Raw genomic sequence first — 24016 nt, 5'->3', positions numbered from 1 at the left:
AGGCTTAATGTTGTCCAAGGCAGTGGTTTTCAACTCCTGGTGTGCCAAAATTTCCTGCCAGTCCACACAAAATCTCACTGCCATGTAATCCATGGTGTGCCTGAATCAGGGAGTGGCTACCATTCAGTGGTATAAAGACTGTACTGGTAGACGCCTGATGGTATTCCACAAAAAAGTTTGTCTGGACTGTTTACTTATTTAAATTGTTCTTGGACACTGTTGGACAGAACTTGGACAGAACCACTCACATCTTGGGCAGACTTTTCCTCCTGGAAGGTTTTATTTGTTAAGATCAAGTTTGTTTCTCCTCGTTCCCCATAGGGTCTAAGGATAGCAATATTTGAACAAGAATTAAGTGTGTTAGATAACTGATAGATAGGGCTTGATATATAGTAGAGTGGTTAAGGCACTTGCCTTGCATGTAGCCAGTTCCAGTTTGATCTCTGGCACCACATACACTTCCTCAAGTACAGTCAAGGGTGATCCCTGAGCGCTGAGTCAGGAGTAAGACTTGGGAACCAGGAGGTATGACTCAAAATCCAATCCCCCATTCCTCCACCCGCTCCACAAAAAATGATAGCAAGAGACTCCCAGGGGCAGTTGTGGGAAGCAATGGAGAGCCACTCCAGGAATTCAGGAACAGGCTGCATTGGCAGGCGGAACCCTGTCTGTCCATGACAACCCACCTTGCTGTTTTCTTGTCTTCCACCATCCCAAGTCTTTCCCTTTATTCAAATATCTTTTTCAGTCCTGACTCCTCTATTAAGATAGCTTGTTCCTGTAGCAAGCCCTATGTTCCAAGCTGTCAAATCCCTGATTAGACCTAGGAGAAAATTGATTTTCTTTAGAATTTATATGAAGTAGAATTTCTCTTAAAAATTTAGTAAAACATGAGCTGGGATGTGTAAGTTAATGGTAGAGAACTTATTTCACTTATATGAGTTGTGAACTCAATCTTGACGTTTAGGAAAAAAAATAAGATATTTTCAAAACTCCATAGTTCTCTTAACTTTTTGGCCTCCTGGTTTCAGACCTCGATAGACAGAGATGGATAGAAGAGTAATGTTACAATAATATAATAAAGAAATGCTTTATTAAATTGCAAAACTCTAGTCTCAGGTTTCTATTGATTGGTTTTATTAATCAATAGTGTTTGTTGACATTGTTTATGTGTAACAGATAATATTACTGCCACTGATGCAATCTCTAGAGACAGTTGAAACTTAGATCACTAGTAAGGAAGAATCACTGATTTACCCTCTAATTTCATCGAAGAGCTAACTGACTTCCTTCAGAGTGCCTGACCCTAAGAGGTAACTGAGAAAAGTGTCCCATTGTATGTATTTTTAGCCCTATATGCTTCATGTAGAAATAGTGTCTTTGTCTTTCGGAAGTAATCTTGAGGATGAATTCTAGCAATTTGTATTAAACTAAGCTCCAGAACACTTTAGTGTCTGCCCAACCCTCTCAACTGAAATCCTATCACCATCCAGCCAAGATCTTACCTACAAGCTCTTTCATATGGACTCCCCTCAAGTTTGATGATAGCCATGTGCTGGTGTCATCTGTATCAGGTGGGAGTATGTTTACCTGAAGAATCTATTAATGGCAACTAATAGACAGGAAATGTGTTTATGTTGGGGAGAGTGTATTAATCAGAAACTAATGAGGTATCCACTTAGGCATTTCATAATTCTCTTTTAAATTAAAAAAAATTGGAGGGGGGGCTGGAGCAATAACACAGCAGTTAGGGCATTTGCCTTGCACACGGCCAATCCGGGTTCGATTCCCTGCATCCCATATGGTCGCCCATGCACCACTAGGAATGACTCCTGAGTGCAGAGCCAGGAGTAACCCCTGTGCAATACTGTGGGAGGCTACTGCCTGCTTACTGGGCTCATTCCTAGATCAGCACTCAAGGATCACTTCTGGCAGGCTCAGGAGACAATATGTGGTCCTGGGGATTGAACCTAGGTTGGCCACATGCAAGGCATCTGGAAAAAGACTGTAACAAACAAAAACATGTGAACTCTTGCATAATATGCTTTGTTTCCACCAAGACATTAACACCATTTGCTCTTGCATTTTGATTCTTTTTAGAAGCTGAAACACACAGAGAGTGACAAGCTGCAGGTACAGATTCAGGCTTACCTGGACAACGTGTTTGATGTGGGAGCTCTGCTGGAGGATGCTGAGACCAAGAATGCAGCCTTGGAGAGGGTGGAAGAACTGGAAGAAAACATTTCTCATGTAACTACATCTCAGAAAACGATGGGCTAAGTTTCAATAGGATGTAAAGTGGAAGACTCGTTAGCTTTCCTGGTAGCACATGAAAGGGTTTTGGGTGGAGAAGTGAGCTGCACATTAACACAGAACTCTTAGTGCTATTTGGGGTTCTTTCAGAGAAGGAACGTATATGACTTTAAGAAGCTAACTCAGAGCTCAATGGCCAAAAGCATGCTTTGCATCTGAGAAGTCCAACTTTGATTCCTGGCTCTTTGTGAGTGTGCCCTGTCCTCCCCCCCAACCGACCTTTTGGAAAAGTGAGATCTGGGTGCTAGGGACGTAGTTCATACTTTTTTGCATACATGAGACAGGTTCATTCCATGACTACAAAGGAAAAAAGAAAGAGCAGAACTCTGTTGTCTATTTCTCCACAGCATCTTTTTTTTTTCCATTTTGGGTCACACCTGGTGATGCACAGGGGTTACTCTTGGCTCTGCATTCAGGAATTACTCCTGGCAGTGCTTTGGGGACCATATGGGGTGCTGAGAATCAAACCCCGGTTTGCCGCGTGCAAGGCAAACTCCCTCCCCGCTGTGCTCTCACTCTAGCCCCTCTCTGCAGCATCTTGATTTAGGAAATTGACCTTCTTCCCTTTGCAAGGGCATCATCTTGATTCCTGGCTCAACTCAGTTGGAAAGCCTTCCCTTTTTGGTGTGATAGGGGCTAAGTTGGCACCAGTTTAGGAAGAAATGTGCAAACGAAGTCTTTCTTCCCTTCAGAGATTAATTTTCATTTCTGTGCTTTTTGTGCTCGTTCTGCTAAGTTCTCATTTGCCTGGCATTTAGTTATAGGCCAGGAGAATGAGATGATTGGCATTGCTGGTTGAAGGAAGTGCAATCTTGATAGTTGGATTTGACCGAAATTCAGACTCTTCTGAATTAGAGTCATCTCTCAGATGAGTTCATATGAGCCCACACATCGAATGGCCTCATATCTTCTATTTCTCAAGATTTATTTCAATGGTATAAATTTCATTGGAAGAATTTCATTCTTCTAGTTCTCAAGATTTATTTCAGTGGTAGACATCTTCCAGAAAATCCATTCATATCCCCATCTTCCCCCTTTCAAGATTAGTGTCCTCTCCGTAGACAGAGAGAGGCTTGTTTCTCGTTGAAGGGATTTTTTTGTTGTTGTTCCATAGACCATCTTGAATATGAGGCTTTCAGAGGCCATTCATTGTTCATCATTGAACAGATACTTGAATATTGCACGGACAAATAGAAAGTGGTACTTTTTAAATTCCCCAGTGCTTGGCCTGGGGATGATAGTAAGGGCTTAAGATGCAACCTGCTTCAGTACCCAACTCCACATGGTACCTTGAGTATCACCATATGGCCTGGAGGCCCTGAGTAGTGCTGAGGTGACTCTGGTGATCCCAAGCACTGCAGGGGACAAGTAGCACTGCATCTGTAGACCCTCATAGTGAACTACCAGCTCTATTGACCAAATAGTATCAGGAGAGACTCCTCATTTTTAGAGCACCCCCCTAAAAATCATTTGGGATCTATTCACTATTTCAGCTACCCTGTCTTCTTCTCTCTCTCTCTCTCTCTCTCTCTCTCTCTCTCTCTCTCTCCCTCTCTCTCTCTCTCTCTCTCTCTCTCTCTCTCTCTCTCTCTAACACACGCACACACACACAACACACAAACCCAAAACAAAAAAACACCCAAACCAAATTCATATGATGGATTCTGATTGACAGAATCCTTGGCTGTGAAATGAGTCTTTTCTTTTTGGAGTATTATTTTTCCCTTTGAGTGTTTCTCCGGAGTGTCTTGATTTAGGAAATGGACCTTCTTTCCATTGCAAGAGGGCATCACATGATTCATGGCTCGACCTAATTGGAAAGCCAAACCCCTTCCATTTTAGATGCTACTGGGGCTGAGTTGGCTCCTGCTTAGGAAGAACATGAGCAAGTCAAGTATTTCTTCCCTTCAGAGATTCATTTTCAATTCTGAGCCTTGTGTCTGGGAATGTGATTAAGCAGTCGAGTATATGCCTTCCTTATTTGAGGCCTGAGTCCACACCTGCCCTCTCCAAAAGGAAGATAAATGTAAATTCTGTACCTAATCAGTGTAAATCTCTCCTCTTCCTACTCATCTTGTCTAATTTTCTGTACTTGTGATCATTCTCAGAGCTGTGTAAGGATTCAGAGTTACTCTGTTTAGGGTATTGTGGGAGAAAACGCATGGCTCACCTTGTCTTTCTCTTGAAGTCAGCCAACTTTGCATGACTTTGCTTATGTATAGTCACTCTTTTTCTTTTTCTTTTGCAAATGTTTGATGTTCAGATGTACTTCTCTTCATTACCCTCATGTAAAGTTCAGTTTACAAGAAAGAGAAAAAAAGAAACTATATTATCCAGTCAATTTATTCGCTATTGTCTGCAGATTATGTATGTACCAATATTTTACATCGTAAGTTGCTCCCTAGAGGAATGGTGATCAATATTAAATCCAGCTCTACTACTAGGTTCCTGCATCTTTAAGTCAAAGCTCTTAAGGGTTGTTCCTTCCAGTCCCCAAATTTGCAATTATCTTTTTCATCAGTTCACATGATGACTCGATAAGAAGCTAAAATAGTAAAAAACAAACAACAGAAAAGGGGGGGCAGAGAGATAGTACAGCAGGTATGGTGCTTGCTGTACACGCAGCTAACCGACTTTTGATCCCCTGTACCCCATATAGTCCTCCAAACCCCAGCAGTGATCCTTGAGCACAAAACTGGGAGTAAACCCTGAGCATCCTCGGGTGTGATCCCCAAAGAAACCAACAAACCAAAAAAGAAGCTAAAATAAGTCCTAAAGCAGAGCACTATAAAACCTGGACAGGAAGCTCTCCAGTTTGCATGATACAGCTGACATGTAACCTATCTTTTTATTTTGTTATTTCACGAAGAATCTCTAATCAGTCTTACAGCGGGTTGCTAATTTATTTTTACTGTGCACCCCCTTCCCAGCCCCCCAACAATTCATTACCTCATTAGGTCAGGTCAAAAGAACAAGTAGTGTTAATGCAGCAGTAGAGTCAGAGAGCCAAGTGTTCTGGGTCAGTCCAAATCTTTTGCCTAACAACCCTTTCTTTCTTTCTTTCTTTCTTTCTTTCTTTCTTTCTTTCTTTCTTTCTTTCTTATGTTTTGGTTTTCGGGGTCATACCCCAAAAGGTTGGGCTGGAGCAATAGCACAGCGGGTAGGGCGTTTGCCTTGCAAGCGGCTGACCCGAGTTCGATTCCTCCGCCCGGCAAGCTACTGAGAGTATTCCGCCTGCCCGGCAAAGCCTGGCAAGCTACCCGTGACGTATTCAATATGCCAAACACAGTAACAATTGTCACAATGGAGATGTTACTGGGCCCACTCGAGCAAACTGATGAACAACGGGAGGACAGTGACAGTGACAGTGACCCCAAAAGGTTCAGAACAGGTTCTTCGTTCTCCAAAAATGCTCTCCAAGAAGGCTGGATTGATAGCACAGTGAGTAGGGTGATTGCCTTGCATGTGGCCTGTCTGAGTTTGATCCCTGGCATCCCATTTGCGATGCACAGATGTTAGTCTTGGCTCTGCAGTCAGGAATTATTCCTGCTGGTGCTAAGGGAGCCATATGGGATGCCAGGGATTGAACCCAGGTTGGCTGCGTGCAAGGCAAATGGCCTATCCACTATACTATCGCTCCAACCCCCAACTCTTTCCTTTTTTTTTTTTAAAATCTCTTTTTCAGTTGGGTAATTCAATGCCAGGGCCTGAGAATAGGGTGCTGCTTGGTGTCCCCAGTGCTGGAGATTATCTGGTTCAAGACAGCAAAGATGAGGAAGGGGTGGCGTGGCAGGGAGCAGTCTATACCGGCAATGCTCAGGAGATCATGTCGTGCTACGGGTAGTTTCATGTCAGTTGCATGCAAGGCATGAACCTTTCCTTAACTATCTATACTATCTATACAGTATACTTTCTCTGGCCCTTCTTGAGGGAGTGAATGGTAGACTCCCTTCCCTGTCATCCTCTGTTCTCTGCCTTCTAGTTCCCTCAGAAAAGGAGAAACTGTGCTGTCAGAACACTAGGCAGCTAGTATCTGGGTTGTATGAAAGACCACAGTATCCATTCTGGCTGGAAGCTTTCATGCAGATCCATTTTAGAAATATGAGGCCAGAGTCATAGTAGAGCTATAGGGTGTTTGCCTTGCATGTGGCTAGCTCAGGTTTTATCCCTGGGACCCCATATGGTTCCCTGTGCATTGCCAGAATGATCCCTGAGCACAGAGCTGGGAGTAAATTCTGAGCACCTCTGGGCATGGCCCCCAAACAAACAAAAGGTAGAAATACTACCATTTCCAGAAAACAGCCGAGAATACAGGTGTTTTTGGGTTTTAGAGCCACACCTGGTGATACTCAGGGTTCCTCCTTGCTCTGCACTTAGAAATTACCCCTGACAGTGCTGGGGGTGGTGGGAGCATATGGGATGTCAGGGATTGAACTCTGGCTGGCCACATGCAAGGCAACCCTACTCACTATTATCAATCCAGCCTTCTTGGAGAGCATTTTTGGAGAATGAAGAACCTGTTCAGAGTATCCTGCTTCGTGAAACCATTTCCCTTTTCAAATCTTAACAGTTGTCAGAAAAGCTGCAAGACACAGAGAATGAAGCTATGTCCAAGATCGTGGAACTGGAGAAACAGCTCATGCAGAGGAACAAGGAGTTGGATGTTGTTCGAGTAAGTGTGATGATGACAACTGCAGGTGGCAAGGGCTGTGGTCCAGCTTGAGTGTGGGACAGCATGGAGTACATCCATGCCTGTCAGATGTTCATGCCTGCTCATGCATGACGTTGCAAAGGTGATCTAGGTAAAGCAGGTCCATACACACCTATGCAGAACACACAGGGGGTTCATGATCTCCTTATCACAGGCTTTGGGGAGCAACACGATTTTCTCTTCTGGGTGAATTTGAGTTGATTCTGCGGGTCACCTGTTTTGTTGGAAATAAAATCACCGTGAATGTATGCCACTTATTTATTTTTATAAGGCCGTGGGCTTCTTTGTATTTCTTTGCTTTGCTTCTGCTTCAGCCCTGATTTGATGGTTGTCGTGGAAACGCTGAAATCACAACACAGGCAAGACTTCACGGCATTCAACAAAATGAAAAAGGAACGAGAACGGCAAAGCAAAACCAATCTATTTTACTATCAGATAATCTCAACTATTTTATTTGGCCGGGTCATTGTTTTACCTTGCATATCAGGCATTTATGGAGTGCCATCCATGGGTTTGCAATCGCACTGAACATAAAAACACTGAAAAGCCTGGAGGGCTTCCAGCCAAATGTCTTGCCTGTACACTGCCGTTAATGAAATGACACATTTTATGTGATGGTTATCATGACTGTGTTGCTTGATATTTTGACGGGTCCTCCTGTAGTTAACTCTAGGAAATTAATTTTCTGGCACACCGTTGAATCATAACTGTAGCATATGGAGTCAATTCAAGTGCAGACTTTCATATTATTAATAATGGACATGGTGTGAAGAATGTGTCTATTTGCTGGAGGTTTCTGGTCAGAGGTTACGTGTATAAGACCCAGCAAGTAAGATCCATAAAATCCGTCCATTGGAACTCTGTGGGCCCTTTACAAAAGGAGCCAGGATAGCCTTTGCATTGAAAATTGTAGCTCCTTTGTTTCCTGCTAAGAACCTAGATAGAAATTAGTAATTAGTGGAAGGAAGCCTTAGCCTATTTTGTTAAGAGCATTACCAGGGGGACAGTGTTACAATTACAGTCCTCAGCTTGGTCAAGGGGGCCCTGGTAAGGCCTTAGTAATCTATTAAACAACATCAGCCCCTGGTTATTCATGAGTGCATTATTCCCTGCTTTGCAGATTTTTAATCCCAGTCTGACTTCTCGCCAAGTCTGGTTTAGGGCTTGGTTGCTTACTGTGAGCTGATATGTATCTAGGAGTTACAAATGCATTTCAGAGTCTGAGAGGAAAACACTGCTCCACTAGAAGGCACCTTGATAATGCAAAGTCAGCGGCAAATGTATTTTGGGTCATTCCTGTGCTCTACCAGCAAAGAAAAATGGAGCTAACTCCATTTATTTATTTATTTATTGGTTTGGGGGCCACACCTAGCATTGTTCAGGGATGTACTCCTGGTTGTGCTCTGCATTCAGAAACTACTCCTGGTGGTGCTCAGGAGACCATATGGGATGCTGGGGATGGAACCCTGGTTGGCCACATGCCCGGCAAACACCTTATCCACTGTAGTATCGTTCCAATCCCAAACTCCATTTATTTTATTATTATTATTATCCTTATTATTATTATTTTTTGTTTTGTTTTGTTTTTTGTTTTTGGGGTCATGTTTGGCGATGCACAGGGGTTACTTCTGGCTCTGCACTCAGGAATTACTCCTGGTGGTGCTCAGGGGACCAGATGGGATGCTGGGAATCAAACCCGGGTTGGCTGCATGCAAGGCAAATGCCCTACCCGCTTTGCTATTGCTCCAGCTCCCCCCAACTCCATTTATTAATGGAAAGAAGTACTTTAACAGGAACAATTACCAGAATGTATTTATTGCATGCGTTATCAATGAAAATTGATCATTAAATGGGTCTTTAAGGCTCTGGCTGCATTCCTTGGAATTCCAATTTATATTAGTATTCTTGAGCAGAGCGATAGCATAACGGGTAGGGTGTTTGCCTTGGGCGGGGTTGACCCGGGTTCAATTCCTTCGTTCCTCTCAGAGAGCCCAGCAAGCTACTGAAAGTATCCCATCCGCATGGCAAGCTCCCTGTGGCATATTTGATATGCCAAAAACAGTAGCAACAAGTCTCACAATGGAGACGTTACTGGTGCCCGCTCGAGCAAATCGATGAACAGTGGACAATGAACAGGAGGACAGTGCTACAGTGCTATTAGTATTCCTATTTCTGCTTGAGTGTGTGTGTTGGGGGGGGGCTATTTTCTTTCTCTTCAATATGTAGTTTTATGGTGATAGATAAATGACTGCTTAGCCTGGAGGTAAGGCGCTTGCTTTTCGTGTGGCTGTTTGCAAGGTTTGATCCTTGTCACCACATATGGCCCCTCAAACACCACCAAGGATCACTCCTGGGCACACAGCTTGGGATCACCCCTGAGCATCATGGGCGTGGGTTCGATTCCCAGCGTCCCATCTGGTCCCCTGAGCACCTCCAGGAGTAATTCCTGAGTGCAAAGCCAGGAGTGACCCCTGTGCATAGCTGCGTGTTACCCAAAAAGCAAAAAAAAAAAAAAAAACCCAAACATGACTGATGGACTCTTGCAGGAAATCTACAAAGATGCAAACACCCAGGTTCACACATTAAGGAAGATGGTCAAAGAAAAAGAAGAAGCCATTCAGAGACAGTCTACTTTGGAGAAAAAGATTCACGAACTGGAGAAACAAGGGACCATTAAGATTCAGAAGAAAGGGGACGGGGACATCGCCATCCTGCCAGTGGTGACCCCTGGTGCGCTGTCCACAGGGTCAGAGGGGGCGGCTGCGAACTTCGTGGGACCCGTGACAGGGGCTGCCTCCTCGGGACCCTTACCTCCACCTCCCCCACCACTACCTCTCTCGCCAGACACACCCGAAGCAGGTAAGACGCCTTGGCTGGAGACTCATTTTGAGTTTACAAATCTTCGTTTCAGTATGTTGTAGTATATCTTTTATTTTGTCAATGAGGAAAGCTTACTGTCCGTGAAAAAAAGACCCTTTGGGGGCTGGAGTGCTAGCACAGCAGGTAAGGTGTTTGCCCTGCACGCGGCTGACCTGGGTTCGATTCCCAGCATCCCATCTGGTCCCCTGAGCACCGCCAGGAGTAATTCCTGAGTGCAGAGCCAGGAGTGACCCCTGTGCATAGCCGCGTGTTACCGAAAAAGCAAAAAAAAAAAAATAAATGAAATAAATAATTAATTATAAAAAAGACCCTTCCGGGTTTTTTTTTTCCCCCTTTTTGGGTCATACCTGTCGATGCACAGGGGTTACTCCTGGTTCTGCACTCAGGAATTACCTCTGGCGGTGCTCAAGGGACCATAATGGGATGCTGGGAACGCCCTACACGCTGTGCTATTGCTCCAACCCCAAAGACCCTTTGTCTGTTTTACATTTTTCCCTCTTTTGGATAACTTCTATGCCCTTGCAATATTGCGGGGGGGTGGGGGGGTTGGGGGGAAACAGCATTTCTGGTGCTTCAAAGTCGATCTAAGTCAACCTGTTTCTCTTCTCTTTCTAGTGCAAAATGGCCCTGTAACACCACCTATGCCCCCGCCGCCCCCACCTCCACCTCCTCCGCCACCCCCACCGCCCCCTCCACCCCTCCCCGGCCCTGCAGCAGAGACTGTGCCGGCCCCTCCCTTACCGCCCCCGCCTCCTCCCTCTGCACCCCCGCTGCCTGGAACGTCCTCGCCCACAGTGGTTTTCAACTCAGGATTAGCAGGTAAGAGCGCAGCGTTAAAACCCAGGTCCTTGCGTAAGAACCACTCGCTTGTCTTCTTGCCAGAGGGTTGAAGCCGTTCTTTCCAAGACTGGGTCTCCTGGAATTGTAGGCACCTCCTCTGAAAATAAGGAACGTTTCTGCTGAAATGAAAGGAGGGCTGGGGCCATAGCCTAAGTGGGCAGCATTTGCTTGTCTTGCATGCATCCAACGTGGATTCGATTCCCCCGGTACCGCACATGCTCCACCCAGCACTGTCAGGAGTGATCCTGAGCGAAGAGCCGGGTGTCAGCCCGGAGCACCACTGCCCGTGGCGCCAAATCCCAAATAAACAAAATAGAAGGAAAGTCCTGCACAGGAGGGCATTTTGTTTTACCCTGAGGAGCCTGTGTCCTCTGTCCTTCGCGGGAAGTTCTGCTCTCATCCCATCTTTCCACCTTGCACTCTGCCCACCTAGAGAGCAGAGAGACAGCTTGCCTTCTGAGGAATTCATGCACTTCCTGGGATCAGTGCAGACTTCTGGACACTGACCAGGGTCACTGACCAGACAACTCTTACACTGAAAGCACAGTAGTCCAAACAGAGTGCTTCTGGCTCTTTATAATTGCTTTTTTTTTTGCTTGAAGTTTTTATTTATTTATTTTGCAGTGACTGCTCATGCAGTTATTGTGCCTTTCTCTGTTAACTATCTGATAGAAGCTTCCAGATAGGTCTTCTCAGCCCTGGCAAACCTGACCTTCACTGAGTGGAATTTCCTCCAGGAGGGAAATGTTGCCTGCAGCAGTGTCTCCCTGCTTTGAAGTGCCCTGAGAGTGCAGCTCGTCCTGCTCCTGGAGTGTGCAGGATGGAGCTCAGCACCTCCTTGCTGTAAATCTGGCAGGCAGGGGCTAGGGGTGCGGCCCGGGGGGAGTAGCCGGGAAAAAGGCCCTGAAAGCTATATTTTTACTCTCCAGTCATGGAAATGACTTTTTAGTGCAAACTGTTTTCTGAGTCATGGAGGGTTTCCCTTGGCACTTGGACTTGCTCTGAGCGTGGCTGGTGCCGTTCCTGTGACTTCAGATCATTCGGCGTCCTCATCCACTTCAGCCCCATGAGTCTCTTATTTCAGGGAAGAGCTGCCACTTGGAGAGTATCCACAGCCAGTAGCTCTCAGAGCCTTTTGCCCGCAGTTGGAAAGACCAGTCTCGGCTGTCTTAGCTGTAAAGGATTTCCCTTCACCAGCTTCCTGAGCCTGGCAGGCTCATTCCTAGTGACCGAGGTTCTTCTGGACCCAGAAAGCCGCTTGTGGCAGGTGTCGCTCACATGAAATCCTTGATTTTTTTTCTCCACTCCAGCTGTCAGAAAACCCAATGAGTGCCTGTTGAAAGGAATGTTCCCAGTAAAATGGGCCACTTATTTCTCCCTCCTTAGGACTCATTTTCCCTTTTTCTTTTCTTCTTTTTGGCTCACACCCGTCACTGCTGAGGGGTTACTCTTGGCTCTGCACTCAGGAATTATTTCTGGCAGTGCTCAGGGGACCATATGGGATGCTGGGAATTGAACGCAGGTCGGCCACATGCAAGGCAAATGCCCTACGCACTCTTCTATGGCTCTGGCCCTTCTGCCTTTCTTCTAGAACTTTTTGCTTCTGAGTGACCAAAGCAGAAGGAGTGGCTTCATGGAATGGGCAGTGGGAGGACACAGGAGCCCCTTTGTCAGGCCCTAGGATCCGTGCCACAGGCAGGCAGCCCACAATAGCTGTGACAGCCCAGCATTGTCACAGCCAAGGCTCCCTAAGGAGCCTGTGCTTGTGGCCCCCTGAGAATGCCACCAAGAGCTGCGTCTGCTGTGTGTGTTTGCATATCATTTGGGGTCCTGGTTCCCTTCTCTCTGCCACACCTGAGCGAGTGATACAACCTGATTCCCTGCCCCTGGGCGCTGCTGTGGAACTCAGAATTTCCCTGAGTGAATGGAAGAGCCAGAGGCAATGCTGCTGGTCCTGACTCCCTGTTGAGTAGGCCTGGTTTTTCTTTCTTTTTTTTTTTTTTAATGAACTTGGTTCTTCCCACTATTTAAAGAGGAGAAATAATTGTGTTCTCTCTGTTGATTGCCTCAGTTTTTGAGTGTGAAGCTCTGTATTCAGCCCATTACCCATGGCAGCCACCAGGGATGCTACAGTCGCCAGGGATGCTACAGTCGGCTCGGTTCGGGAGCTGTCGCCTGTGTCTCTGGCCAGTTAGAGGACTATATGTGGGATTAAAGAAATCCATCCCCCCCCCCCCCCGCCTTGGGTGCCATCAGTGTCCATTAAACAATTCCAAGAGACTCTGTTTGGCAACATGTAAGGATTGCAAGATCCTTGTGAGTCTCTGACAGCTTGAGAACGGGGCAGTTTCTGCAAGGCCTTTCATCTTTTGCTGTTACTCATCCTTCATTTGGTTGTTAGTGGTTAAAACCCAATTTTGTGAGCAGTTTTGCCAGTGTGTTTCACAGCTATCTTGTTCTTTCTGGAACTAAGAGGCCAGACTGAATCAGGCCCAGTAGATACAAACGCCGTAGCTGAACTGGTCTAGCTTCCCCAGAAATCAGGATCCCATGACATCACTGGGCCCAGGGGCTCTGGACAACGAACGGGATGTCTTACTTTTTCAGTGTGGAGTGAGCGGATGTGCACTGGCGGCCAGACTGGGAAGAAGCAGGAGGTGGCCCCTCTGCATACCGTGACTTTCCTTTGCATTCTATAGAGGAGCAGTGGGAAAGGTGTCTTTGAGATGAAACTTCCTTTATCAAATCTGTGACAGATACATTTGGCGATTTCTCCTGACTTGGGTAGTTATAGGCTGAGCAGTCTACCTCCTTTGCTCCCTCTTTGGGAGAGTGGACTTGGGAATGTCACCATGGACATTTGGGCTTTGGCTAATTGATGAATTTTTTAATTATTATTATTAAAATTTGTGTCTGTCTTACAAAGTAGCTAGCACAGTCGAAGATGACTATTCAAGCGCTTGCTAATAAAATTATTTTTCCTTTCCTTTTTCTAGAAAGGATTTTTTTTCTTCTTTTAGGTGAATGAATAAGTGAGTCTTTCAGGCAGGCAGGCCTGAATGGAAATGAATTTCTTGTCTCTGCTGCCTTGTGAAACATGTCCAGGAAGCATGAAATTCTGTGCTGCGCTGTTTCATTCTAACTGTATCTAATTTTTTTTTTGTACTTGTTCTTTCCGCTTCCACGAAAGATGGGCCAATCAAGCTTTTCTGTAGGTCTCTTCTCTCGAAGTGTGTTGTGTCCTTGCCTTGTGTTCTGTTGATCCATTGTGCCCTGACATCACCCCTTCTCTCTCATTCATCCACTGCACGGGGATGTTATGTCTGTAGAAAGTCTCGGGGTTGGTGAACTTATCTAGGTTTGCCCACACTCGACATGAACCTTGGGGAGAGATTTTGAACCTTTAAGTCGACACCCTGGAGTCATCATGTGATCTTTCTCACTCCCACATGCCCTACCCTGAGAAAAGAAGTTTTTCCCTTTAGTTTAATGTTCACTGTGGCTCTAGAACCTCAGTGCTAGAAGAAATCTAGCTTTATGAGTCTGAAGGGAGGAGGGGAACTGCCCCAGTGAATGCTGCGTGGGCTTCCCCAGTTCCCTTCCACTGGCCTCTGGTCTCCCGCGCCCTAACTTTGTGAATCCCACAGAGCCATGTTCCTTAACCTGCGCAAACATGGTTTCTCTGCTCCTGCTCCATTCCCATCGCTGTTCCCCATTTGGCGTCAGGAGACTGTCTGAAGAGAACTTTCTTGTCTGTATTCTGATCGCAGGCTTATTCTGGAACTTGCTAGAGTTAAAAGTCAGACAGCTGGGGGACGGGAGATGGTACAGCAGGGAGGGAGGGTGCTTGCCTTGTACAAGACCAACAGGATTCCAGTTCTAGCACCCCATATATAGCCCCCTGAGGAGTGATCCCTGAGTGCATACCAGGAGTAAGCCCTGAGCACTGCTAAGGGCCCCCCAACAAAGTAAAAAAGTCAGGCAGCTTCCATGGCCCCAAACAAAGAAACAAGAAAGCCCCAGACAGCTGCCAAGGGAGTGAGGCTGAGTGAATGCTCTGGGACCTGCTGAATTATGAGAAGGAAGACCGGCCCGGGAGCCTTGACGGTCCCCTTAGATCAGGGAAGATCTGCTCACAGCCCTCCACGTTTCCCCCAGCATTGCGCAAGTTCCCCGCAGGGGAAGAAGGTCTGTTCCTTTGCCTCTTAGGTAGGAGGCATGGATTTTTTACCCCGGGCAAAATGAAGGGTGGTAAGGAGCCCCACACTGTTGGGTAGTGGGGACTGAAGGGTCACATTTGGTGACAGAAAGGCCTGGGTTGGCAAAGGCTGTGTGTCTGTGTTCCTGCATGCTGTGTGTGGAACTGTCACCTGCTGTCCCCGTTGTTTACATGGCCTTCGTAACTCTGGAGGAACAAGGCACCCCCGTCTTCCCTTTTCCATGACCCCCCGCCCCTCCCCCCTCTGACGCAGCCTGATGAAAACTCAATTTCTGGCATTGCATTTATTTTGTTTCCCCCCCACTCCTGTTAATGATGACAAAGAGCCAAGCACCCAAGTAGCCTAAGTCGTCCAAGGACAGACTGCAGGAGATGAATCTACAGAGCTTAGTGATTTGAGAACTCTACTTTATGATGTGTAATTTATTAATGCAGTTTTAACGAATCGCCGTTCTTCCTTAGCTCATTTCACCAAAGTAAGATGAGTTGACATTTCCTGCAGAAGAGCTTTTTAGTGTTTCAGTGGGCACCTTGATGCCCTTCAGTCACACAGAGCTGATTGCTTTTACATGTAGGCGAGGAACTGTGGGACATAAAGGACTGGAGCTCAGGCTTTACATGCAGGGGCTCTGGATTCGAATCCCCAGCACCGTTTGATCCCCTGAGCACCATGAGGAATAACCACTAAGCCTTTGAACCACCACCAAGTGTGGCTCAAAATAAAGCACCATCTCCCTCCTCCCTTCCCACAATACCCCCGCTTCACGATCACTCCCCTTAGCCCCCCCCCTCCCCCCCTCACACACACACACACACACACACACACACACACACACACATCCCTCCTTAGAAAGCACTGTAGTGATTCTGGAAAGCAGTGCAATTTCCTGATATTTTTCACTGCCCCTTTGTCATCTGAAATGTTTTCTGTTCTGGACCGGAACCTGATCACAGAGCTCCATAGCCAATAAATCCACATGATCTCCGTCACCCTCAGGGAGGGATTGTGTTGGCTGAGTGCCAGACTTCTTGATATTCCATTCCTGCTGGTTTAAGCATCCATTCCTTTTGCAGTCTCTGATGGTCTTTTAAGACTTATTTTAAACCAAGACTTAGAATGTCTAATTTTAGCTCATATCAGCAGTGGCAAACTAATCCAGATAGAGTAATCATCCTCTCTATCTAAAACTAAAAACTGTGTTTTGTTCCCCAGTGCTTTATTTGCTCTGAGCTTTGTTCTAAAACTGCAATTGTAGGGCCAGTGATAGTATAGGGAGTAGGCCACTTCCTATGCATGAGGCCAACTGGGGTTCCATTTGATATGGTCCCTCGAGTACCATCAGGATTAAATTCCTGAGTGCAGAGCAAGGAGTAAACTCCTGGGCACCACTGGATGTTGCCCCAAGAGACAAAGAATAAAAGTAAAATAATAAAATTGCAATTGTAATATAGAAATCCAAAAAAAAGAAATCAAATCTTGGCCATTAGACAATTTTGACATAGTGTTACATCCATCAGCCTAGTAACTTCAGATTGCTCTGGCCCAAGAGAGCACTTCCTGCCAGTCTTCCTCCAGTGTTAAAGTGTCATCTGCAAGAACTATTGTTGATTGTTTTTGAGGGTCATGAGGTCATCATATGATCTTAATCTCCTTCTCTCTCACGTCTGCAGCCGTGAAAATTAAGAAGCCAATCAAGACGAAGTTCCGAATGCCAGTTTTCAACTGGGTTGCTTTGAAGCCAAATCAGATCAATGGCACAGTCTTCAATGAAATAGATGATGAGCGAATTTTAGAGGTATCTTTCTCATTGGTTAGAAACTACAGAGTTTCAGACCAGGAAGCCCCAGAAAATACTTTGTTAACCTGGAAGTTTCAGCAATAAACTACTAATGTGCAAAGTACCTTGTTGTAAAGAAGAAAAGGATATATGCTATCTATCTATCTATCTATCTATCTATCTATCTATCTATATCTGATAGAAGAAATTGGGGCACAAATTTGTAAGGTGGTTTTAAAACTATACTTAAAATGTCATGTTGAAAGACTGGAAAGATAGTACTGGGGTTGAAATACTTGTCTGGCATGTAGCCAATCCAAGTTTGATCCCTGACACTACTTAAGATCCACTGAGCACAGTCAGGAGTAATTCCTGAGCCAGGAAGACAGCTGGGTATAGCTCACCCCCTACCACTTCTCACTAAAATGATCACTTGATCACTTGACATCCTGTTACTCATTGATTTGCGAGTGGGTGCCAGTAATATCTCCATTTGTCCTTGTCGAGTGCTAGTGTAGCCCAATGGTGTCTGCTCGTTCTAGGAACATGAAAAGCCTCAAACTGATCGTTCAGGGTCTTAACAAAGAAGTCTGACTATCTCATAGGTGGGTGGCCATGCGATCTTTTAACGTCCCATGGAATCTAGTTGGTAACAGCTCTAGTCCAGCGGTCATCTCCAAATCTCATTACGTGTCCAGCCCACCTGATTTTTGACGCCTTGGCAAATGAGACAGCGTTCCTGATTCTTGACCGTCGATGGATGTCAGAACTCCAGATTCTTTCTCTCATTTGAGTGAAGCGTGATACTCCAAGCATAGCTCTTTCGATTCCTCTTTGAGAGACCCAAATAGCGTTTTCATCCTGTTTTCATAGGGCCCAGGTCCCTGAGGCATATATTAATGCAGAAAGAACAGTGGAATTGAAAAGATGTTCCCGGAGCTGGAGTTCTTCGTCCTCTTAGCTATTTCTTTGACATTCATGAAGGCGTTCCAAGCCACTCTCTTCCTCCTGTGCAACTCAGGTGCCAGGTCATTTGTCACGATGACTTCTCGACTTAGATACTGTTGCATTCGGAAATGTTCATTTTGTTGAGAGCGAATGGAACATCAGGAATGAGACCACTTCTCATAAACATTGTCTTCGTGAGATTCAGCTGAAGTCTGACCATTCTGCACTCACGGTCAAAGTCGGCCAGTATTTGTACCATTTGGCTAATATTTGGTGTTATTAGAATGATGTCATCAGCAAAGCAGAGGTGGTGTAGTTGCCAGCTGTCTATCTTCACTCCTATTCCTTCCCATTCCAGTCATCACATGACGTTCTTGAGGGTGGCACTGAAGAGTTTTGGTGAAATGGTATCACCCTGCCAAACCCCTCTCTTGACGTGGATCACCACTTCCTTGTAGAATGGTGAGATCCTGGTAGTAATACAGCTCATGGAGGATCCTGATATATTGAGTTTGAACGCCCTGTTTGGCTAGGGCTATGATGACCGTTACCATCTCAACAGAATTAAAGGCCTTCTTTAAATCAATGAACGTTAGACAGAGCGGCATCTTGAACTCCCGAGAAACCTGAATGAGCTTGGTTATTGGGTGGATATGGTTGATCGTGCTGAATCCTTATCAGAACCCGGCTTGCTCACATGATTGTCCTTCATCTAGTGTTCTGCCAATCCTATTCAGGATGACTCACGTGAATAGCTTGTGGATGACAGACAACAGGCAGATAGTTGCCAATGTCGTGGATATCTCCCTTCTTGTACAATAGTACAATCCTGCTGGTTTTCCATTGGAATGGAACCCTGCATTCAGACAGGTAGCATGTGAAGAGCCGAGCCAGTGTATTGATGAGTACTTATGGCAGGTTCTTCAGGTGTTCAGTTCTGACCTTGTCTGGGCCGGGTGCTGTTTGCTTCTTTACTGACAAAATGGTGTGTCGGATTTTGGAAGGGAGAAAGTTGGGAACGACTTATCCATCCTGCGGAATTTGGTATGTGGGCAGGTAGATGTGGCTATTGAAGAGAGCCGAATAGAAGTCATGGATAATATTCTCCATTGCCCTTTTGGAAGATATGATAGATCCATCAGGATGTCGGAGGGCAGTTGTCTTGGTCTTGTAGTTGGACAGGCAGGTGTTATGAATGCCTTTTCTGGATTCTGCTGCATCTACCAGCACTGCTGCTCTTCTCTCTTTGAGGCCTTCCTTTATCACTTCACTTGCAGTTGTCAAACTAAAATTATATTGAAATGAAATTAAATTATATTGAAATGAAACTGTTGTAGGAACATGAGTGATATTACAGAAGGTGGGGCATTTGCCTTGCATGCAACTGAGTGGCAGCCCATATTGTCCCCTGAGCCCTCAGCACAAAACTATGCCTGAGCCCTGAGCACTGCCAATTGTGGTCCAAAAACTGAATAGAAGGAATGGAAGCAAAGTAAGGGAGGGAGGGAGGGAGGGAGGGAATAAGGGAGGGAGGGAGGGAGGGAGGGAGGGAGGGAGGGAGGAAGGAAGGAAGGAAGGAAGGAAATGAATTTGAGCATCTTTATCAAATGCTGCAAAAAAAAATGCCTATCTGATATAATCCCTGCTCTTAATTTATAAAAGGATATAGAAACCCTTTAAGGAACCATAAAGATATAATAGTACTTACTGGTTTAATGGATAGCTTAAATCGATAATGCCATCCACGCAGGCTGATTATGGAATTTGCTGATAGGGATCATCCTTGTACTCAACACATTCACTTTGTTTTATGTGAACAAGTCAGACTCTGACACAAATAGGAAGAGAGCAATGTGTTGGAAAGGCAGGCTTTTTGACACCTAGGAAATTATGCAAATAGTGATTTCCTTACTCTGTGCATGTGTATGTGCGTGCATGTGTCTCTGTGTGTGTGTGTTGTACTGTGTATGTGTATATGTGTGTGTGTGTATGTATATGCGTGGCACTTAGGTGGGGAGGTATGGGCATGAAGTATATTCCTGTCCCCTAACTTAATTTTTTAGTATAATCCAATCTTCCTCTTTCATCCCTCTCTATCACAGGATTTAAATGTAGATGAATTTGAGGAAATATTTAAGACAAAAGCCCAAGGTCCTGCCATTGATCTCTCTTCAAGCAAGCAGAAGATAACACAGAAGGGACCAAACAAAGTGACTTTACTGGAAGCAAATCGGGCCAAAAATCTTGCCATAACTTTAAGGAAAGCTGGAAAGACTGCCGATGAGATATGTAAAGCTATTCATGTGTAAGTTCAGGGCATTCTGAAAAATTATGTCTCAGAAATTTAGATAAAAATGAATATTGCAAAGTTATGAGTTGATAGATAACAGAAATATTTCAATAGTGAGGCCTGATCTCAGATTAAAGAGGAAGCAGGTTTTGACGTCCACACCCCTGAGAATGTGTGACTTCAGAGTCAGAGAAAGTGCTGACATTAAAGAATTGGGCCAGAAATGCCCCTCAGGAGAGCTGTATCCAGTGAGTCATTTATTGTTTCAGAAGAGTAAAAACTGGATTGTGACAGCATTCATTATCTTAATCTGCTTTCTAATACAGTCCGACAGTAATACTTAGATGAAAGCGAAGCTGACTGGGGTATTGCCGATGCTAAGATAAGGGAGAAAATGTCACTTTCCTCTGGATTATCTGAATTTTCCAGAAATACTGAATACAAATTTGATGGCATTTGTGGTATGATGCAGATCAGCCCCAGATGCAAATAGAATACAGATGCGTATTTTAACGATCGGAAAATGAAGGTGATTCCTATTATTCTTTACACTTTCAGGACATTTTAAACCAAGTTCACTTCCTTTTTTTTTTTTAAATCCCAGAACTGCGGAGAAGAGATTACCATTGCTTGCTTTTCTCTCAGAATCTCTCTTCTTGAGTTCCTGTTCAAGTGTGTTAAAGATGTTATTGCATGGTTTTGGAGTTAATTGACCAGAAATTGGTATTTCATACCATTAGAGGAGTAATGGCCCTGAGAACTAATTTGGTCTGATTTCATGTCCTCCACCTGCTCATAATCTGATTTTGTCTAGTGTCTCCTAGGGACTGAGTATTGATTTCTGCCATTGTTTGATGTTGAAACCTAAGACACATTCAGTTAATTTTTATATCTTGTTTATCATGATTATTAAATACAACCTATTATTTTGTCAAACAAAAGTTAACTGAAGAACACAATTAAGGTTTCAGCAAGGGGCCTAAGTAATATTATAATGGGTAGGGTGCTTGCCTTCCACACAGGCCCAGATTTGATTCCCAGCATCCCATATGGCTCCCTGAGTACTTCCAGGAGTAATTCCTGAGTGCAGAGCCAGGAGTAACGCATGCACAGATACCTGGCATTCTTCTTGGGATGTTTCACCGAAGCCAGAACATCACTGGAGAGCAGGCCATTGGCTGATATTTTTCTTTCTAAAGAAGAAAAAAATGTTGTAGACTTTTGATTTCATTGAAATACTGTAATCAGCAGATTCTGTACTATGTGGGTAGCTATAAGTTTCATAACTCGATCATACTGCACACTGCTGAGAAACTGTGTCTTTGACCCACTGTCCTTAACACGCAGACAACTTCTGCCTTTGTTTATCTTTTCCTTTCATTGTCTACCTTTAATGGAGGCTTTCGACTATCCTCCAAGCCTGAAAGCTGAGGATCGTGCTTCAGATAGGTCTGATGTTTAGGAAGGTCCTTTTCTGAAGGAGCCCAGGCCAAGAGGTGATGTCTTCACACTCCAACAGTAACCTTCAGCCACCTATCAATTTGGTGTTTCGGGCTGGACTGGAAGAGGTGTGGAGGTTTAAAGGGTGGGATGTTTTGTCTCCAACACTGACTTATTCATGTCTGCCTTCAGATTTGACTTGAAGACGTTGCCTGTAGACTTTGTAGAATGTCTTATGAGGTTTTTGCCAACGGAGAACGAGGTGAAAGTGCTCCGGCTCTATGAGCGGGAAAGGAAACCCCTGGAGAACTTGTCTGATGAAGACCGGTTCATGATGCAGTTCAGTAAGATTGAGAGACTCATGCAGAAGATGACCATCATGGCCTTCATTGGCAACTTTGCTGAAAGCATTCAGATGCTGACTCCTGTGAGTGGACCACCAAGGGAGTTGTCCAGAAATACAGGACCTTTTTGTTTTGAGATAGCACAGCGGGTAGGGTGTTTGCCTTGCACACAGCCGACCAGACTGACTTGGGTTCGATTCCTCCACCCCTCTCAGAGATCCCGGCAAGCTACCGAGAGTATCTTGCCCACATGGCAAAGCCTGGCAAACTCCCTGTGATGTATTCGATATGCCAAACACAGTAACAACAAGTCTCACAATGGAGACGTTACTGGGCCTGCTCAAGCAAATTGATGAACAACGGGAGGACAGTGACAGAGAAAGATGTTCCTTTAAGTCTCCCTAGAATTGTGCTGAGAGTCATGGTCTCTAAAGACACCTACCCAAGAACATTCTCGATTGCATTGTAATTTGGCCCAGTTCGCATGGTATGCCCAGTAAATTTGAAAATAGCCTGCTCCCATATTCTGTTTACCATGCTCTCTCAAGAATGCCCTTTCCGGTTTCTACAGATGTCCTGAGTTTCACATGATACTGCAGTACAAGAGGAAAGGAAATCCGTTTTCACTGGCATGGTCCTCTCCTGACTTCTGTCTGGCTTGCAAGATTAAAAATGTGGCTTTTATTTTTTAAAAAATGATTCTGTATCTGGGAGCAGAGGAGATGGTACATTAGATTGTCTTACCTGCAGCTGACCTGGGTTCCATCCCCAGCTCCACATACAGTTCTCTGTGCCCCCAGCAGGAGTGATTCCTGAGCAGAGCGGGGAGTAATCCCTGGGCATTGCTGGGTGTAGTACAACCCTAACTCTCGCCCCCTCCCCCCCTAAAAAAAGTCTTGTATTTGGGACTGGAGAGACAGTATAGATGTTAAGGCACTACCTGCATGCATTCGACTGCAGTTTGATTTCTGGCACCACACAGAGTTTCCTGAACATCACCAGGTGTAGCCACAAAACAGTATTCTCCCACTGCCCCACTCCCCTCAAAATGATCCCATATCTTTAGTGAGCAGGTTTTTTGGCTTTCATTGGAAACATTACATTTGCTATAGAGGTTGGTGGGGTTTTTTGGAAAGTTTTTTACGATATATATAGGAACAGCCTCTCTCGGAGAGCCTGGAAAGCTACCAAGAGTATCCCGCCTGCACGGCAGAGCCTCGCAAGCTCCCCGTGGTGTATTCGATATACCAAAAACAGTAACAATAACGGGTCTCATTCCCCGACCCTGAAAGAGCCTCCAGTACAGCACCGTTAGGAAGCACGAGTAAGGAGAGGCTGCTAAAATCTCAGGGCTGGGACAAATAGGACATTACTGGCACCTGCTCCAGCAAATCGATGAACAACGGCATGACAGTGATACAGTGATATAGGAACAGTATATATAGGAACCATGGTGATGAGAAATAATGAATACCTTTTCTTTTTTCTTTTCTTTTTCTTTTTCTTTTTGAGTCACACCCAGCGATGCTCAGGGGTTACTCCTGGCTCTACACTCAGGAATTACTCCTGGTGGTGCTCAGGGTGCCCTATGGGATGCTGGAATCGAATCTGGATTGGCTGCGTGCAAGGCAAATGCCCTACCTGCAGTGCTATCACTCCAGCCCCTACCTTTTGTTTCTTTGTGTTAATGTGCTGGAGATTTATGAATGCTATAAACCAGTTCTTTCCTGGTTATGTTTCTTTAAGTTTTTTGGTTTTTTTGGGAGGATTTGGTTTATTTTTGGGGGGGGGTCACACTTAATGGACACAAGAGGGGGCTCCTTGTGGTTCTTTGGGGCCAAAGTAGGCACTCTAGCCCTTTGAGCTGTCTCCTCAGCACACCCAGCTCCACTTTTTTTTTTTTTTTTTGGTGGTGGTGCTGAGGATAGAACCTAGGGCCTCACACATGCATGGCAAGTCCTCTTGCTGGGGTATGTCTACAACCCATATAACCACCAGGTCTGTTTCTAAATAAGCTCTTGCTAATTAGTATTTAAAGTAGCATGTCTGTTCAAAACACATTCCAAGAACTTCTTATAGTTGGTCATATTCCTTTGCTGCTTTTTTTTCATTCTTAGATTAACTTCACTGTACTGTATTGTGTTGTATTGTATTACATCGTTAGCAGTGGAGGATGTCTTTCATAATTTATTTTTCATTTATTTATTTTTTTTATGGATGTCTTTTAGAAGGTATCTCAGTGATCACAGATTT

General features: G+C 45.0%; 1 protein-coding gene across 1 annotated transcript in view; it reads left to right on the top strand.

Annotated features, from left to right (window-relative positions):
* Window positions 1-24016, top strand: part of FMNL2 (formin like 2) — a 372490-nt gene that overhangs the window by 322106 nt on the left and 26368 nt on the right. The window contains exons 12-18 of the mRNA XM_056117609.1: window positions 2101-2250; window positions 6884-6985; window positions 9571-9883; window positions 10520-10723; window positions 16635-16759; window positions 19792-19994; window positions 21612-21846. Of these exons, the coding sequence (XP_055973584.1) occupies window positions 2101-2250; window positions 6884-6985; window positions 9571-9883; window positions 10520-10723; window positions 16635-16759; window positions 19792-19994; window positions 21612-21846 (1332 nt within the window). The remainder of the gene's footprint in view (window positions 1-2100; window positions 2251-6883; window positions 6986-9570; window positions 9884-10519; window positions 10724-16634; window positions 16760-19791; window positions 19995-21611; window positions 21847-24016) is intronic.

This window comes from Sorex fumeus, unplaced genomic scaffold (genome assembly GCF_029834395.1).
Source record: "Sorex fumeus unplaced genomic scaffold, SorFum_2.1 ptg000035l, whole genome shotgun sequence".
In the NCBI taxonomy this organism is placed as follows: Eukaryota; Metazoa; Chordata; class Mammalia; order Eulipotyphla; family Soricidae; genus Sorex; species Sorex fumeus.
This window is presented reverse-complemented; position numbering and strand designations above follow the sequence as displayed.